This window comes from Bufo bufo, chromosome 4 (genome assembly GCF_905171765.1).
Source record: "Bufo bufo chromosome 4, aBufBuf1.1, whole genome shotgun sequence".
In the NCBI taxonomy this organism is placed as follows: domain Eukaryota; kingdom Metazoa; phylum Chordata; class Amphibia; order Anura; family Bufonidae; genus Bufo; species Bufo bufo.
The window spans coordinates 587,145,259-587,163,524 of record NC_053392.1 but is presented as its reverse complement, the minus strand read 5'-3'; the positions used below and the strand labels follow the sequence as shown (position 1 = coordinate 587,163,524).

The 18,266-nt window shown below is 47.4% G+C and overlaps 1 protein-coding gene across 1 annotated transcript in view; it reads left to right on the top strand.

Annotated features, from left to right (window-relative positions):
* USH2A (usherin) overlaps nucleotides 1–18,266 on the top strand; it is a 1,179,609-nt gene that overhangs the window by 559,785 nt on the left and 601,558 nt on the right. Inside the window, exons 28-29 of the mRNA XM_040430191.1 lie at nucleotides 7,407–7,487; nucleotides 17,907–18,092. Of these exons, the coding sequence (XP_040286125.1) occupies nucleotides 7,407–7,487; nucleotides 17,907–18,092 (267 nt within the window). The remainder of the gene's footprint in view (nucleotides 1–7,406; nucleotides 7,488–17,906; nucleotides 18,093–18,266) is intronic.

The window sequence follows — 18,266 nt, the reverse complement described above, 5'->3', positions numbered from 1 at the left end:
AATGAGTCTATCTCATATGTTAGTTTCACCTTTTAAGTTGCATTACTAAAATAATTGAGCTTTGCACGATATTCTAAATTTTCAAGTTTCACCTGTATATATTGTGGGGATTTGCTCTGGTAGGCAGGATGAACGGACACAGTACAGAGGCACAAAAACTGTTCTTTATCAGAATTCAGTGTTTATTCACACTTCGCCTGCGGGTGTGCAGCGTGCCAGTCCACAGGGTTAGAACACGTGAGGTTCACGGTGGGCCGACGGGTACAACAGTTCATCGGTCACTCACGGTTAGCAGACGCCTCCCTGGGCCAGCAGTGCAGTGAAGGGGAGAACAGCACTGGATTCTCCGGGGCACACTCGGTTACAGGGGACACCGGCCAGGTGGTGATCGAGGTGCCCTTGATGGTGATTGGGTTTCTGAGTGCTTGTGCGGCTGGGCCGCTGACTTAGGTATTGTTGTGACGCCAGCACCTTGATGGTGCAAAATGATGAGAGTGGTGGTAGTATGGAGATAGAAGAATGAGGCAGGGTTAAATCCAACTGCGAACTTTACTGTAACCAGGATCTTGATAACAGTTTACATCCAGTAGTAATACAGTCTCTGATACACATGCAAGTTGGATGTGATGAATCCCAGTAACAGGCTGTGCTGGTAGTAATGTGTCAGGCTAGGGTAGTTAGTTAGGTACTCACTGGAATTCAGCTCCAGGCTCATGTGGGCCCTTGGGCGATAAAGTCTCAGTGGGCCCCCTTACACAGTGGTAACTCTCTGAGTACAGATAATACAGTATATATCACCTGCAGTCCTATGTAACAGCTCAGATAACACAGTCATGGCTATCGGAGTACAGAAAATGTAGTAGTGTTACCTGCAGTCCTATGTAAAACTGCAGCTGACACTAGTGCTAATAATGTGGTAGTGTTACCTGTAGTCCTATCTAAAACCACAGCTAACACTAGTGTAGATCATGTGGTAGCCTTACCTTTGTCCTTAGTGTGCCTCCCTGTGTCTCTCCCACGGACTCCATGCTGGCGGCGCTGCCTCCTCTTCCATCCTCTTCTTGCCCCGCACAGAACGTCCTGATGCAGCTGCGTCGACATAGGATCACTGTGGGCATGGTGATGGTGACACACAGGGAGAGACACACACAGGGAGAGACACACACAGGGAGAGACACACACACACAGGGAGAGACACACACAGGGAGAGACACACACACACACACAGGGAGAGACACAGACACACACAGGGAGAGACACACACAGGGAGAGACACACACACACAGGGAGAGACACACACACAGGGAGAGACACACACACACACACAGGGAGAGACACAGACACACACAGGGAGAGACACACACAGGGAGAGACACACACAGGGAGAGACACACACACACACACAGGGAGAGACACAGACACACACAGGGAGAGACACACACAGGGAGAGACACACACACACACACAGGGAGAGACACAGACACACACAGGGAGAGACACACACAGGGAGAGACACACACAGGGAGAGACACTCACACACAGGGAGAGACACAGACACACACAGGGAGAGACACACACAGGGAGAGACACACACACACACACAGGGAGAGACACACACACAGGGAGAGACACACACACACAGGGAGAGACACACACACACAGAGAGACACACACACACACAGGGACAGAGACACACACACACACAGAGACACACACACAGAGACACACACACGGAGAGACACACACACAGAGACACACACACGGAGAGACACACACACAGAGACACACACACAGAGACACACACAGAGAGACACACACACACAGAGACACACACACAGAGACACACACAGAGAGACACACACACAGAGACACACACAGAGACACACACAGGGGGAGACACACACACACAGAGACACACACACAGAGACACACACACACAGAGACACACACACAGAGACACACACACACACACAGAGACACAGACACACACACACGGGGAGACACACACACAGAGACACACACACGGAGAGACACACACACGGAGAGACACACACACAGAGACACACACACAGAGACACACACAGAGACACACACAGAGACACACACACGGGGAGACACACACACAGAGACACACACACAGAGACACACACACACAGAGACACACACACAGAGACACACACACAGAGACACACACACAGAGACACACACACACACAGAGACACACACACACAGAGACACACACACAGACACACAAACACAGAGACACACACACAGAGAGACACACACACACACGGAGAGACACACACGGAGAGATACACACAGCGACAGACACACACACACGGGGACAGACACCTGTGCGATCGTCAACCAACTTCTATCTAATGTGTGGCCACCTTAAGGGGGCATTAAAAGGGAATTCCACCTTTAGTTATGCTCCAACCTTTTGTTACCTTCTAATATGACTCCCACTGATTCCCAGTACTGGGGGGACATGGACTGGGGTTTAAAAGGGAATTATCAACATGTACCAGAAGGTGGTCTAAACTGTAACCCATTAGGCACTGGCTAGACTGTGGGATGGAGTCTAAGCAATGCCTTAGGCCTCATGCACACGGCCATTATGCGTCCGTTGCATGCATTGGGGACCGCAATTTGTGGTCCCCAATGCACTGGCAACGTCCGTGCGGCCGCCGGGACATATTGAGACCCATTCAACTTGAATGGGTCCATGATCCGTCCGCACCGCAAAAAAAAGAACATGTTCTATTTTTTTGCGGTGCGGAGGCACAGCCAGAAACACCACAGAAGCTCTCCGTAGTGCTTCCCATTGAGGGATTGCGGACCCATTTAGGTGAATAGGTCCGCATCCGTGATGCACATGGCCGGTGCGCATGAGTCCTCAGACACAGAAAGGGGCACACACACAGGGACAGACAGACATCATGGCCCTCAGAATACACCCAGATCTGTATGATAAACCCCCTTAATTGCACCAGAATCCATTCCACTCCACTTGAACCCCACTGCCCCTGAGTGCTCCTCCTGCCCCCTCACATATGAGCTCCATATGCTTCCCCTCATGAAGTTCTGGTACTCCAGCAGCACATCCTACCTCACTCTGCAGCTTGCAGGCACACACAGCCCCTCCTCCTTCCACAAGCTGCTGCTGCAGTCAGGGTTTGTCATGTGACCATGAAGGAGCATGTGACCAGTGATGTCACAGACCTCCTTCTAACAACTACATTCTAGCATAGGATCTACCGAAACTCCATCTACCCTGTTCTGAGTCCTAGCGCCGCTTACCCGAGCAGTGCACATGGCGAAAATTGCTGGGGTAAGCTGCTCTAGAATTCAAAACAGGCAGGACACAGCTTCAGGAGTGAGCGGGCACAGTGGGACCCCCCAGGAGCAGGGGGCCCCCGGCACTTGCCCGGGTTTGCCGGCCGCTGGCGCCGGCCCTGTTCAGATCTTTGCCTTGCTTCAGTCTCAGTTGTGGTAGTTCAAGTCCTCGTCCTCTACACACAAGCGATGCAACAGAAATATTAGCTGTCCTTAAAATAACGGTGAGGCTGCCAGAAGCTAATAAGTCCTACACCTAGATACAAAGGCGCCTAGAGCCCAGAATAATGGCTTTGTCCTTCCTTTGTCTTTGTCTAACAATAAACTTGACCAAGATTCACTTGCTACTCCAGAAGAGTGGTAGAATATAGACTTTTCTTCTGACCCTGCCTTCCTGGCTTAGTACTGAGATACAACTATGGCTCCTCTGGGCCGTGGAGCCCAAGAGAAAGAGCTTGAGAGGAGAGGAGACCTCTCCTACCTCCTCCACAATCCTGCACGCAACCACTACATCTTCCCAACTCCCCTAGCTAGGCCTGAACTGTCCTATATATACTGTGGTGCTATCCCCATCTAGTGGTGGATGTATGTAGTGCACCTGACAGCCTGGTATAAAGGGATTTCACACAGTAGTACAATGCAGCATGAAATTACAGAAGATGACAAAAAGCTTTTGCAGTTCTCACATAAGCTAGTGGGACGCTGCAGGTGCTGCGGCTACCGTGTCTAGAAACTAGAAGTCAAGTCCTGGTGTTCAGTCCACACCATGCTGCAGGTACCGTGTATAGTGGTCAAGTCCTGATGTGTGTTCACACCTTGCCACAGATCCGCTTAAAGGGTTCAAGTCCAGAACATAGTCAACCTGTCCTCCCAACACAGACAGCCTTTCCCACGCTGTAGCTGGATTTTAAGACAGCTAGGCGTCCGCAAAGCCCAGACCGGCATGCGAGATCCGGTCCGGTGCTTGACCTGACCTGGCTGTCAATCAGTCCAGCAGCACATACTGGGAGGAAAATATCTCCCATCCAGCAAGCAACCCCTCACTATGTCACTATGTGCCAGTAGATAAATTACATAAATAGCGTCTATTTTCAGGGTACAAGTTTACGGGAATGGTTTTAGAAATGTTTTGTCTTTAAAACTTTTGTAATAGTTAGAAAAAAAAATTATAAGAAAGGAAAAATATTTTATTTTCCTAATTTTCACAGTTTTTCCATAAATATTTTTTTCAAATATTACATCCATTATCTAATGGCATAAAAGAAAGGTCTAAGGTGTCCCATGAAAAATCATATCAAATACATGTAGGCTGGCTCCGAAGTTAATCAGTTATTTGCAGTTAGATAGACCCATTGCTACAACTGAAACACTGGCCTGGTAAGGAAGGGCGATAAACACTCCGGAGATGATGTGGTTATAGAGGAGCTGCTACCACTCCTGACTGTTTTAAGTAACATTCCCAATGTAATAACAATTCAGAATAATCTATTCTTATGACTCTATGTTGTGCCATTCCTATTATTCCTACTAGTACGCCTACCTGTGCAGGGACACATCTCCAACCGGTAACACCCATTGCAGACTGTTGGGAATTCATTCATAAACTTTGAACCGAGAATGGTTCAATACAGAGTCATAAGAATAGAAGCTCCAGAGGCAAGTAGTCACTATACAGACATGTCAGGAGAGGGGGCAGCTCCTGTTTAACACAGCCTAAAATTGGTGTACTCCTAAGAAAAATAAATGTTTCTTTAAGTATCTAGCGAAATGAGACAAATCTGTTCTGCTCCATGTGACAATGGATATGACACAGAAGTGCATGATAAATCACCGGCCCCGGAGTTTGGAGGGGGCGTTGGAAGGATCGGACTGGAGGAGACCTTACCAGAGATTCTTTTTGAAGGACAATCAGTAAAAGAAACATTGCCCTGATTATTTTTTATCTGAGAATTCTTGATTGAAGTAGGACCTAAGTAATGTCAGCAAATGAGTGACATGAAGGAGCCTTTCCCTGTAAAATGAGACATAGAGGTCCATCTTTGCTTTTGGGATGCTTGGATGATGGCTTCTTTCCTGTGCTTCTTACCTTCCGTTCTTCTAATTATTATTGTCATCTTTTAAAGCAGTGTATTATTCTATGTGACATGTTAGTATTATGTCTCACATAATGACATTTACACTTGATTTATTTCCAAAATCGTTTTTTATGTACAAAACGTACTGTGAAACTGAAGCCTATAGAACGTAAAGTAGTTATGGTGTAGCAGGTTTTTTGTTATCAGTCGTAGAAATTTTTTTTTTGTCTCAGAGTCACCCAGATTTTAGGGCAATTTATAGGCCCTGCTGTCTGCTTAAATCTGTGTGCTTTACCCCAGAATTGGGCAATTGCAAAATTGTTCTTGCTATTTAAATGTTTTTTAATATTTTAATATATTATACTACCCAGTATCATTTTGTATGGATAAGCCAGGGTTAGCAATCCCTTGCAGGAAGCTAGGAGATGGACTTACTGTAGGTAATATATTATACTGCCTTGTATGATTTTGTATAGATAAGTCAGGGTTAACAATCCCTGTACTGTATGTCTGCCTTAGTTCATTCTAGTATTAGCTGAAGTGAGAGATGCTACATGTGCTCACTCCTTTGCATCAAGAAAGCCATCGCTACTTTACAGTACTCCATAGAGAGAGAGAAACAATGACCCAAAAAGGAACAGAATCTGTGTGGCCGAGCACTGGAATCAGTCAGTAAGGTATTCACTGTTTAATACTGATAGACTTTACTGCACTAAGAGGAGGATTGCTAAAACACCCTTCCACATGTCGACGATGACCTATCCAGCCATATCTTAAAGGGGTTATCCAGGAATTGATAATGATGACCTACCCTCAGGATAGGTCCTCATTATCACATCGGCGTAGGGTATGAGTCCTGGCACTCCTGCCGATCAGTTGTAGGGAGCCGCCATGCTCTCAGGAGCTCTAGTGAGCACAGTGGACTCCTGGCAGCGGTCCAAGCACAGAGCCATACTTTGTGTAGCAGCTGTGCTTGGTATTGCTGCTCAGTCCCATTGACTTGATATTAGGCCATCTAACCGAAGTATGGTGACATCACTAGCCTAGGAAGAGGCTGATGCACTCACGGAGTGTCGGTCTCTTCTAACAACTGATCGGCGGGCCCTGGTTGTTGGATCCTCCCCAATCTGATATTGATGACCTGCCGTATGCAGAGGATAGTTCATCAATACAAGTTCCCAGGTAACCCCTTTAATCCTGTACCCTTCACGTGGGAATTACAGATAAGATTCAAAAGAACTTTTTGCCAGCCTTAGATTCTGCAGAGAGAGACTTTGGAAGGATAAAGGGAAGGAGTACTGCAACTCCCATCCTTACTTGTATTCATACATTGCTATATGGGAAGATTTGCACTGTGAATTGTTGTAACTGTTACATACCGTTGGATGTACTACAACTCCCATTCTGCACTTTAGTAAAGACCAGACTTATCTATTTTTAACAACTGGCCTGGTTACTGACTCCAGCAGCGTTACTTGGCCACTGCACCTACATCTCCTGCCTTGTAACCATACATAACACCAAGAGCATCCCAACTACCATCAGGCAGGACCACAACATCAGGGTGTGCCCCAAGAGTAGAAAGGGCGCTCCCTCCTGTCACTGTCCTGACCCAAGGGGAGCTTGGTGCGAGCATTGCCAGCCAGAGCCACTAATACCCCCATTCTCTGCTCCGCTCCACTAGGTCTTGCAGCAGATGCAAATATTTGCTTAAACAGAGGTGAGGTGAAATGTCCTCTTTCATTTACTACAGTATTTGATCCACAGCAGACCAGAGGTCAAAATTTAGAAAAATCAGTGGAGACATTTAGTTTTTATTTTTAGTGTTTTATTACAGAATCATAAGAGACCTCTTCCTATGAAGTGTACACTGTAGCAGTAACTGATTATAGTCCACACAACATGGTGAACTTTGAAGTTCTTCTACAAGAAAAAAATATGTCAAAACTTCACATTGATATAATATCTGTATGTATACTTGTAATTTTACAGAATATTTGTATCGCGTGAGTGCTTCAAATGATGGAGGGTCAGGAACTAGCTCTTGGAGTCGAGGTCGTTCAAAAGCAGCAGGTAGGTATATTGATGCCTAGTCCTTGAATATAATTTGCTATATTTCTCTTGGATGGTTTAATTGTAACAGCTTGTTGACAGATATACAGAACCTCTAACACCTACGTTAAAGGAGTTCACCAGGTACATTGCATGTTTTTGCCCCAACTACGTGGTTTTTATGCCCTTGTTCACGGCATCATTTCATCCTGGCAGGATGCTTACATGCAGAACTTCCTATTTTCTAACCAATCCCAACATGCTTTGAAATATTTGGTGGGGCTCACTCTGCCTAGCTAACATGTTGGGGGCAGTGTATGGTACGAGTGTGGCAGGCATGGAAAGCAGGGGCGGCCCCCCCAAGCCAAATTATCAACATAACCTATTCTGTCCTAACATTACTTATAGCAATACAAAACATACAGGTTAAGGCAACTTTCACACCTGCAGCACTACGCTCCGGCCACCTGATCTGGCAGAGAATGCAAGACACAAACTCAGGCATGCAGCGGTTTGTGTCCCGCTGATTCTCAGAATTTTTGCCAGATTGTGCCAGGATCTCTGCCGTACCCTGTTATAGTTAATGGGGCCGGCGGGCATTCTGTCTACATCCAGCAGTCCTAGAGCATTCTGGCAGGCCGTTCTCTGTTGGAAGAGCCTGCCTGAATCACTAACTCAGATGTAAAGGTAGCCTAATACAGGTCCACATACAGTGCTGCCCATAATTATTCATATTCATACCCCTGGCAAATTTTGACTTAAAGTTATTTTTATTCAACCAGCAAGTAATTTTTTTTACGGGAAATGACATAGGTGTCTCCCAAAAGATAATAAGACGATGTACAAGAGGCATTATTGTGGGGAAAATTTTTTTTTCAGCTTTTATTTACATTTGAGCAAAAAGTGTCCAGTTGGCGTAAAAAAGGAGAAGACTTCAACCCAAAGAACACCATCCCCACTGTCAAACATGGTGGTGGGAACCTAATGCTTTGGGGGTGTTTTTCAGCAAATGGACCAGGGAACCTAATCACAGTAAACGGCACCATGAAAAAAGAGCAATACATGAGGATTCTCAACGACAACATCAGGCAGTCTGCACAGAAACTTGGCCTTGGGCACCAGTGGACATTTCAGCATGACAATGACCCAAAACACACAGCAAAAGTGGTGAAGAAATGGTTAGCAGACAACAACATTAACGTTTTTCTCCAATTGAGAATCTGTGGAGAGAGCTAAAGATCAGGGTGATGGCAAGAAGACCCTCAAACTTGAGAGATTTGGAGCTCATTGCTAAAGATGAATGGGCAAAAATACCTGTGGAGACATGCAAAAAGCTGGTCTGCAATTATAGGAAGCGTTTGATTGCTGTGATAGCCAATAAAGGCTTTTCTGTTGATTATTGAGAAGGGTATGAATAATTTTGGACTGGACACTTTTTGCTCAAATGTAAATAAAAGCTGAGAAATGTTTTTTTTCCACAATAATGTCTCTTGTACATCGTCTTATTATCTTTTGGGAGACACCTATGTCATTTCCCGTCAAAAAATTACTTGCTGGTTGAATAAAAGTAACTAAGTCAAAATTTGCCAGGGGTATGAATAATTTTGGGCAGCACTGTACCTCTTACATCCAGTGATGTCTCCTTTGATGTAGATGTTCGCTTTCCTCATCTTCTCCTTTCAGATCAGTCCACCATGATTATTTTTTTCAGCCATCTCTTCTCTCTGTAGAGTTTGACAGACAGACATCTTAGTTTCCTAGTAGAGGTGGGAAGACGAATCCGTCGAATCCACAAATCCGTAGAATCTTGTTGGATTCGAGGGATTCGTGGACTCGAATCCTGACCTAATTTAGTAAAATTAGAATCCGACGAATCCCGCGACGCGATATAACCTAATGATACATGGCTGCCGCCATGCCGCACAGCGCGGTGGGCGGGTCTATCGACAGAGGGAGGAGGGGCTGGGGGCCGGCATCTGGATTAGGAATGACAGCAGGGACCGGTGCAGTCCCTGTATTCTAATGCACCGGCCCCGCTGTAGTATAATCTTATCTAACCTGCATTGTTAAGATATAATAATTATGTGCAATCCATCTGTAATACTTACAACATTAAGTTCCGTAGCAGAGAGGAGGCAGGCCGGGAGGGCGGGCGGGCAGGCGGCGCGTCAATCACTACGTCATGCGCCGCCCACTTTATGAACGAAGCAGGCGGCACGTGCGCGTGATGTAGTGAGTGACGCACCACCCGCCCGTCCTCCCGGCCTGCCTCCTCCCTCCTCTCTGCTACGGAACTTAATGTTGTAAGTAATACAGATGGATTACACATAATTATTATATCTTAACAATGCAGGTTAGATAAGATTATACTACAGTGGCCGGTGCATTAGAATACAGGGACTGCAAAGGTCCCCGCTGTCATTCCTAGTCCAGATGCCGGCCCCCAGCCCCTGTGTTGGGAGTCATTCAAACTGCAGTGACACTGTTATGGGGGGGATCTGTGGATGGCACATAGCATAAGATGCTATATATGTGTCATCCACAGATCCCCCCCCCCCCCATATCACAGTGCCATCCAGAGATCCCCATAACAGTGCCATCCAGAGATCCCCCATAACAGTGCCATCCAGAGATCCCCCATAACAGTGCCATCCAGAGATCCCCCATAACAGTGCCATCCAGAGATCCCACATAACAGTGCCATCCAGAGATCCCCCATAACAATGCCATCCACAGATCCCCCCCATAACAGTGCCATCCACAGATCCCCCCATAACAGTGCCATCCACAGATCCCCCCCCCATAGCAGTGTCACCCACAGATCCCCCCCCCCATAAGTGTTTGGATCACTTTGTTTTTTACACCGTTCACACAATTCTTAGGCTACTTTCACACTTGCGTTAGGAGCGGATCCGTCTGGTGTCTGTACAGACGGATCCGCTCCTATAATGCAAACGCTTGCCTCCGTTCAGAACGGATCCGTCTGCACAACAGTTTTTTTCAGATATGATTTTTCACTTCGTGAAAACTCAGATCCGACAGTATATTCTAACACAGAGGCGTTCCCATGGTGATGGGGACGCTTCAAGTTAGAATATACTAAAAGAACTGTGTACATGACTGCCCCCTGCTGCCTGGCAGGTGCTGCCAGGCAGCAGGGGGCAGACCCCCCCCCTCCCTCCCCAGAGGCGTATCTATCGCGAGGCAAACAAGGCATTTGCCTGGGGCGGCCCTTGCCAATGGGGCGGCAAAATGCCTTGTTTGTCTAGTTAGTTAATGTACACAAATACTTCCGATCGATCCGATCCTTCACTATGCCGCTGCGAGCGGCAGCATCGCCGGCGCCGCATAGTGAAGGAGTGACTTACCACTTACCTCCTCCTCCTCCCTCCTCCTCCTCCTCCCTCCTCCTCCCGACCCCAGGTGTTTCCGGAATTTTTACCTACCCGGCCTTGCTACCCACGTCCTTTCCAGTAGTGACGTGGGAGGTGCGTCTCTTCCCTCCGCTCCTGACTGGCTCTGCTGGGGGTTTGTCGGCGCAGGCCCCGTAGCAGAATATTCTGGCCCAGTGCGCATGCCAGAAGCGCAGTAGGAGCCGTAGTAGCAGAAAATTCCGTCTCCTACTGCGCCTGCGCCGAGTCGTCTTATTTGCGCATGCGCAGTGGGTCAGAATATTCACAACACAAGCGGCAGCAACAGCCAGCCGGGAAAAGTCTGCCCAGACGGTTGACCGGCTCCCTCCTCACACAGTTGGCCACTTTGCCTGACTCCTGGCCTACCTACCCTGCGAGGAGTGTCCAGGTCCAGGCAGAGGAACAAACAGGAGTGAGTGAGACAAGAGAGTTAAAAAGCAAATAGTGCACGTGCACAGTGAGAGTGAGACATAAATAAAGGTGGGATTTCACATGTCAGACTGTCTATAGTGGCCCTGGCCTCTCCTTGAGGCTGCCCCATACAGACTGTCACCATAGACAGTCTGACATGTGACATCCCACCTTTATTTATGACACAGACACAGTGCACTATTTGCTTGTGGCAGCCGGGCAGCCCCCAATCCCCCATAGTTTAGTGTCTCCTTGTGGCTGCCCCCGCCCCCCATACAGTATAACGTCTCCTTGTGGCTGCCCCAGTGCCCCATACAGTATAACGTCTCCTTGAGGCTGCCCTATACAGTATAACGTCTCCCTGAGGCTTCCCCATACAGTATAACGTCTCCTTGAGGCTGCCCCATACAGTATAACGTCTCCTTGAGGCTGCCCCATACAGTATAACGTCTCCTTGAGGCTGCCTCCATACAGTATAATGTCTCCTTGTGTTTTTTTTCTTTTAAACGGGTATTTATCGCGATATATATCGTTATCGCAATAAATTCCTTAATATTGTTATGCAAAACAGGAAAGGGTGGAGCCTAAAGAGGAAGGGGTGGGGTTTACAAAGGAAGGGGTTTGGCCATGACAGGAAGGGGTGGGTCAAATTTATATTAGGGGGGGTGCCCGAGTTTAGTGTCGCCTAGGGCAGCATAAAACCAAGATACACCACTGTCTCTCCCTCCCCTGTATTTAACTCATTGGTGGCCAGTGCGGCCGGCCCCCCCCCCCCCCCCCCCTGTTTTTAACTCATTGGTGGCCAGTGCGGCCGGCCCTCCCTCTCTTCCCCCCTGTTTTTAACTCATTGGTGGCCAGTGCGGCCGGCCCCCCCTCCCTCCCTCCCGGCCGGCCGCACTGGCCACCAATGAGTTAAATATAGGGGAGGGAGGGGGGGTCGGCCGCACTGGCCACCAATGAGTTAAATACAGGGGAGGGGGGGAGGGTCTGCCCCCTGCTGCCTGGCAGCACCTGCCAGGCAGCAGGGGGCAGCCATGTACACAGTTCTTTTAGTATATTTTAACTTGAAGCGTCCCCATCACCATGGGAACGCCTCTGTGTTAGAATATACTGTCGGATCTGAGTTTCACGATCTAACTCAAATCCGATGGTATATTCTAACATAGAGGCGTTCCCATGGTGATGGGGACGCTTCAAGTTAAAATATACCATCGGATTGGAGAAAACTCCGATCTGATGGTATATTAATAGGGACTCCTGACTTTACATTGAAAGTCAACGGGGGACGGATCCGTTTGCAATTGCACCATATTGTGTCAACGTGAAACAGATCCGTCCCCATTGACTTGCATTGTAAGTCTGGACGGATCCGTTTGGCTTCGCACGGCCAGGCGGACACGAAAAACGCTGCAAGCTGCGTTTGGGTGTCCGCCTGCTGAGCGGAACGGAGGCCAAACGGTGCCAAACTGATGCATTCTGAGCGGATCCGCATCCACTCAGAATGCATTGGGGCCGTACGGATCTGTTCGGGGCCGCTTGTGAGAGCCTTCAAACGGAACTCACAAGCGGAACCCCGAACGCAAGTGTGAAAGTAGCCTTATGTACAGGATTCGTAGGATTCGAGATTCGAAAGATTCGATAGATTTGAGAACCTATTCGGATTCGGAAAAAAATTGATTTTTCCCACCTCTATTTCCTAGTTTTCCATCATCCTTCCACCTTCTGAACATCTCATCCTGCCACCTCTAATATTGTGCCTGCTGTGCTCCCTATACAAGTTACGCACAGATAGTTCCCCTTCAATAGTTATTGGCACACAGTGTCCTAAAAAATAACTGCGCCCAGTAAACAGTGTCCCTGACACTAATAGTGTAAACATAATATTCCCCAAAAATACTTGTGCTAAGCTGATACCGTGCCAGGGTGACCACTAAAGTAACAGTCCTCCCCAAAGAAAAATAATTATCTACCAGACAACACATAGCAGCAGGTGCATTGCTAGGGTCTCAAAAGATACGGGGCCCAAGCCCCAATACATATGGCCCAGTTCTCTAAGTCGACCCCCCCGCCTCACACATCGCATTTTGCTGCACTTGCTATACAGCAGCACATACCTGTCACATCCAGGGCCTCCAGGTGATGTCTCTTCCGATGTAGATCTTCTCTGTCATCATCTTCTCCACTCGGTCCAGACTTCTTTCAGCTGCGCCTCGTCTCTGCAGAATGTGACACCCAGAAATCTTAAGTTTCTCACATTTCTATCATCATCCCCCAACCTGGAGTCCTCAAAGTGTTATCCTGCTGCTCTCTGTGCTCTCCAATACCCCCAAATGCAGTCCTGATCAAAAGTTTAAGACCACTTGAAAAATGGCAAAAAATCATATTTAGCATGGCTGGATCTTAACAAGGTTCCAAGTAGAGCTTCAACGTGCAACAAGAAGAAATGGGAGTGAGACAAAACATTTTTTGAGCATTCAATTTAATGAAAACAACAAATAAACTGAAACAGGCTGTTTTTCAGCTGATCAAAATTTTAGGACCACATGCCTTTAAAAGGCCTAATCTGTGCAAAGATGTGGATTCGTTGTCATTTTCTGTCAGGTAGTCACACGTTGTGATGGCAAAGGCAAAAAAACTCTCCCTTTTTGAACGTGGTTGTGCTGTTGAACTGCATAAGCAGGGTCTCTCACAGCGCGCCATCACTGCTGAGGTGGGACGCAGCAAGACAGTCATTTGGAATTTCTTAAATGATCCTGAGGGTTATGGAACAAAAAAAGTCAACTGGAAGACCCAAAAAAAATTCATCAGCACTGAGCCGGAGGATCCAATTGGCTGTCCGTCAAGACACTGGACGATCCTCAACCCAAATTAAGGCCCTTACTGGTGCTGACTGCAGCCCCATAACCATCAGACGGCATCTGAGACTGAAGGGCTTCAAAAACAAAAAAACGTCTTCAAAGACCTCATCTCTTTGAACGCCACAGAACTGCTCGTTTGGACTTTGCAAGAGAGCACCAAACATGGGACATTCAAAGGTGGAAGAAAGTTTTATTCTCTGATGAGAAACAATTTAACCTTGATGGTCCTGATGGTTTCCAACGTTACTGGCATGACAAGCAGATCCCACCTGAGATGTTTTCTACGCGCCACAGTGGAGGGGGCGCCATAATGGTCTGGGGTGCTTTTTCCTTCAGTGGAACAATGGAGCTTCAGGAAGTGCAGGTGGCGTCAAACCGCCGCTGGCTATGTCCAGATGTTGCAGAGAGCATTCCTCATGACTGAGGGCCCTCGTCTGTGTGGTAACGACTGGGTTTTTCAACAGGACAACGCTACAGTACACAATGCCCGCAGGACAAGTGACTTCTTCCAGGAGAATAACATCACTATTTTGGCCCATCCTGCGTGTTCCCCTGACCTAAATCCAATTGAGAACCTTTGGGGATGCATGGCAAGGGAGGTTTACAAAAATGGACAACAGTTCGAGACAGTAGATGGCCTTCGTGCGGCCGTCTTCACCACTTGGAGAAATGTTCCCACTCACCTCATGGAAACACTTGCATCAAGTGCACCCAACCGTGATAACGCTCCCCAAGAGTGCCCCCATTAGTAGAAGAGCCCTCCAGTATTATTAATGCCCCCACAGAGCCCCCAGTAAAAATAATGCCCCCTATTGTTTCCCCAGTGGTAATAGAGCTCTCTACAGGCCCCGAATAGTGTTCTTAGTAGAAATAATTTGGATTTATAAGTCCCTCCTATAGAGCCCCCAGTAGTAATAAGAACGCCTATAATGTCCCCTGGATTTATAATACCCCTACAGTGCCTCTAGTATTTATATCACCCCCTACTGTTATAATGCTCACCCTGAGGTGCCCCCAATATTTATAATGCCTCCTGTAGTTATATTCCTCCCTCCACTATACAGTCCTATGTAAATAATATCACACTATCTTTCCTGCCCCCTCCAAAATACAGTCCTATGTAAATAACATTACTCCCCTCCCTTCAGCCCCTCCAACATACAGTCCCATGTAAATAACACTATTTCCCTCCCTCCGCCATAGAGTCCCATGTAAATAACATCACACCATCTCTCCAGCCCCCTCCAATGTACAGTCCCATGTAAATGACACCCCTCTCTATCTACAGCCTCCTACAAAATACAGTCCCATGTAAATAATATCACCTCCTCCCCAGCTGCCTTCAACATACAGCCCCAAGAAAATAATATCTCCCCCTCCCCAGCCACCTCCAACATGCAATCCCATGTAAACATCACCCCCTCAGCATTCAGTCCCATGTAAATAGCATCATTCTCCCCCACCAGCCACCTTCAATATACAGTCCCATGTAAATAACATCACTCCCTCCCACAGCCGCCATCAACATACAGTGCCATGTAAATATCATCACTGCCTCCCCCAGCCCCCTTTGACATACAGTCCCATGTAAATAACATCACTCCCACCCACAGCTGCCTCGAACATACAGTCTCTTGTAAATAACATAATCCCCTCCCACAGCCGCCTTCAACATACAGTCCCATGTAAATAACATCACCCTGCCCCAGCCCCCTCCAACATTCAGTTCCATGTAACATCACTCCCTCCCTCAGCCACCTCCAACACACAGTTCCATGTAAATAACATCCCTCCCTTCAGCCCTAACATACAGTCCCAGTTAAATAACCACAACTCCCACCATTGCTCTTCCTCCCCCTTCACTTACCTCTCCTCATGTAGCAGACCTCACCACAGCTTCTTTCCCCAGGACTTCTCCTCTTCACTGCCCTCCTCTCCTGCACTGGTCACATGATAGTGACATCATTCCAGGTCCTTCTCAACCACTGCTTGTTTTACTGGCCACATGACCTGTGATGTCACCACAGGTCTTTCAGATCTTCCAGTGCATTAGATTCAATTGTATTGCTGTCCTGAGGACGGCAATATGGTTGTATCTAGCTGGCAGGCAGGACATTCGTGGCCTGGGAAAAACATCAGGGGCCCAGGCCCCGAATGTTTCAACCTAGCAATGCCCCTGCGTAGTAGTAATAATGCTCCCATAGTGCTGATACTAGTATTCAAGTTCCTTATAGTCCCTCAACTGTAATAAAGCCCACAATAAAGCCCCCGGTAGTAATAATTCTCTTTATAATGTGTAACAGTAGAAAAATGCCCCCTTATAATGTGCACCAGTACATAAAAATGCCCTGTTGTGTGGCAGTATAACAAATACCTCCTCTTAGTGCCCCCTGTAGAGCCAATGTCCCCATAGTACCCTCATAAAGTGTGCCCAAAAAACCCTCTTAGTGTCCCCAGTTGAGCCAAGGTCCCCATAGTGCCCTATAATTTGCGCCAGTATAAAATACTTCTATATCGTGCACCAAAAGTTTGCCTCCCCTTGTCCCCATGGTGCCTGACAATGTGCCAGTATAAAATGCCCCCATAATGTGTGCCAGTATAATGCACCTATACAATGACCCCAATAGGGCTCCTATTCCCCCATTCTCTATAGTGGCCCCCATGTGTGCCAGTATATAAGATAGGGTCACCAGTAGATGCCCCCATAGTGCTCCCCCGCTTCTCCATAGTGCCCCCATGTGTGCTAGTATATAAAATAGAGCCACCATAGTGCTCCTCCCCCTCCATAGTGCCCCCATGTCTGCCAGTATATAAGATAGAGCCAAAGAAGATGCCTCCATAGTGCTCCTCTCTCCCCTTCTGCATAGTGCCCCCATGTGTGCCAGTATATAAGATAGGGTCCTCATAGTGCTTCTCCCCCTCCATAGTGCCCCCCATGTGTGCCAGTATATAAGATAGGGCCCCCATAGTGCTCCTCCCCCTCGTTAGAGGCCCCCATGTGTGCCAGTATATAAGATAGAATCCCCATATTGCTCCTCCCCATCCATAGTGCCCCCCATGTGTGCCAGTATACAAGATAGGGCCCCCATGTGTGCCAGTAACTAAGATAGGGCCCCTCATAATGCTCCTCCCCTCCATAGTGCCCCCCATGTGTGCCAGTAACTAAGATAGGGCCCCCCATTGTGCTCCTTCCCCTCCATAGTGCCCCCCATGTGTGCCAGTAAATAAGATAGGGCCCCCATAGTGCTCCTCCCCCTCCATAGTGCCCCCCATGTGTGCCAGTACATAAAATAGGGCCCCAATAGTACTCCCCCCTCCATAGTGCCCCCATGTGTGTCAGTATTTAAAATTGGGCCCCCATAGTGCTCCTCCTCCATAGTGCCCCCCATGTGTGTCAGTATTCATCTCCCCCTGCCGCCGGTAAAAAGAGTCCCCCTCCTGCACTTGCCTCCTGTGCATCGGCTGCACAGGCGGTATGTCGGCCCCTGATGGCAAGACCTGTGATTCTGAACAGATCCTTATCCATTCAGAATGCATTGGGGCTAAACTGATCCGTTTTAGGCCGTTTGTGAGAGCCCTGAAACGGATCTCACAAGCGGACCCAGAAACACCAGTGTGAAAGTAGCCTTAGAGGGGTTAGGCAGGATTGGAAAAAAAACATGGCTGCTTAATTTCAAAAACACCTGATGATGGGTTGTGCGTGGTACTGAAGATCACCTCTAGAATATAACATCAACATATTTTTTTGTATTTTATAGTTCCACCCAGTGGAAAGATTCTTCTAGAAGTTCTCCACCTTAGTGGATTTAGTGTAGTGGTGACCTGGGAAAGACCTATTGGGATAAGAGGAATCATTGAAAACTACATTTTGACAGCAAAACCCGAGAAGAATCCAAGAAAATCTACAACCCGATCAGTATTTCTAGATACCAGTCAAATTAATGGTAAGTCACAAATTTATTTATTTATTTTTTTTTTTTTACTGTGTTTACAGCTATGGAATTTATTAAACTTTTGGGTAAAGGCATTCATTTTAAGACCTTGCACTATATTTTATTAGTGATTGGAGCTGTTATACTTCTACAAAGTGGCACTAGTGTGATTGATCTGAACTCTTG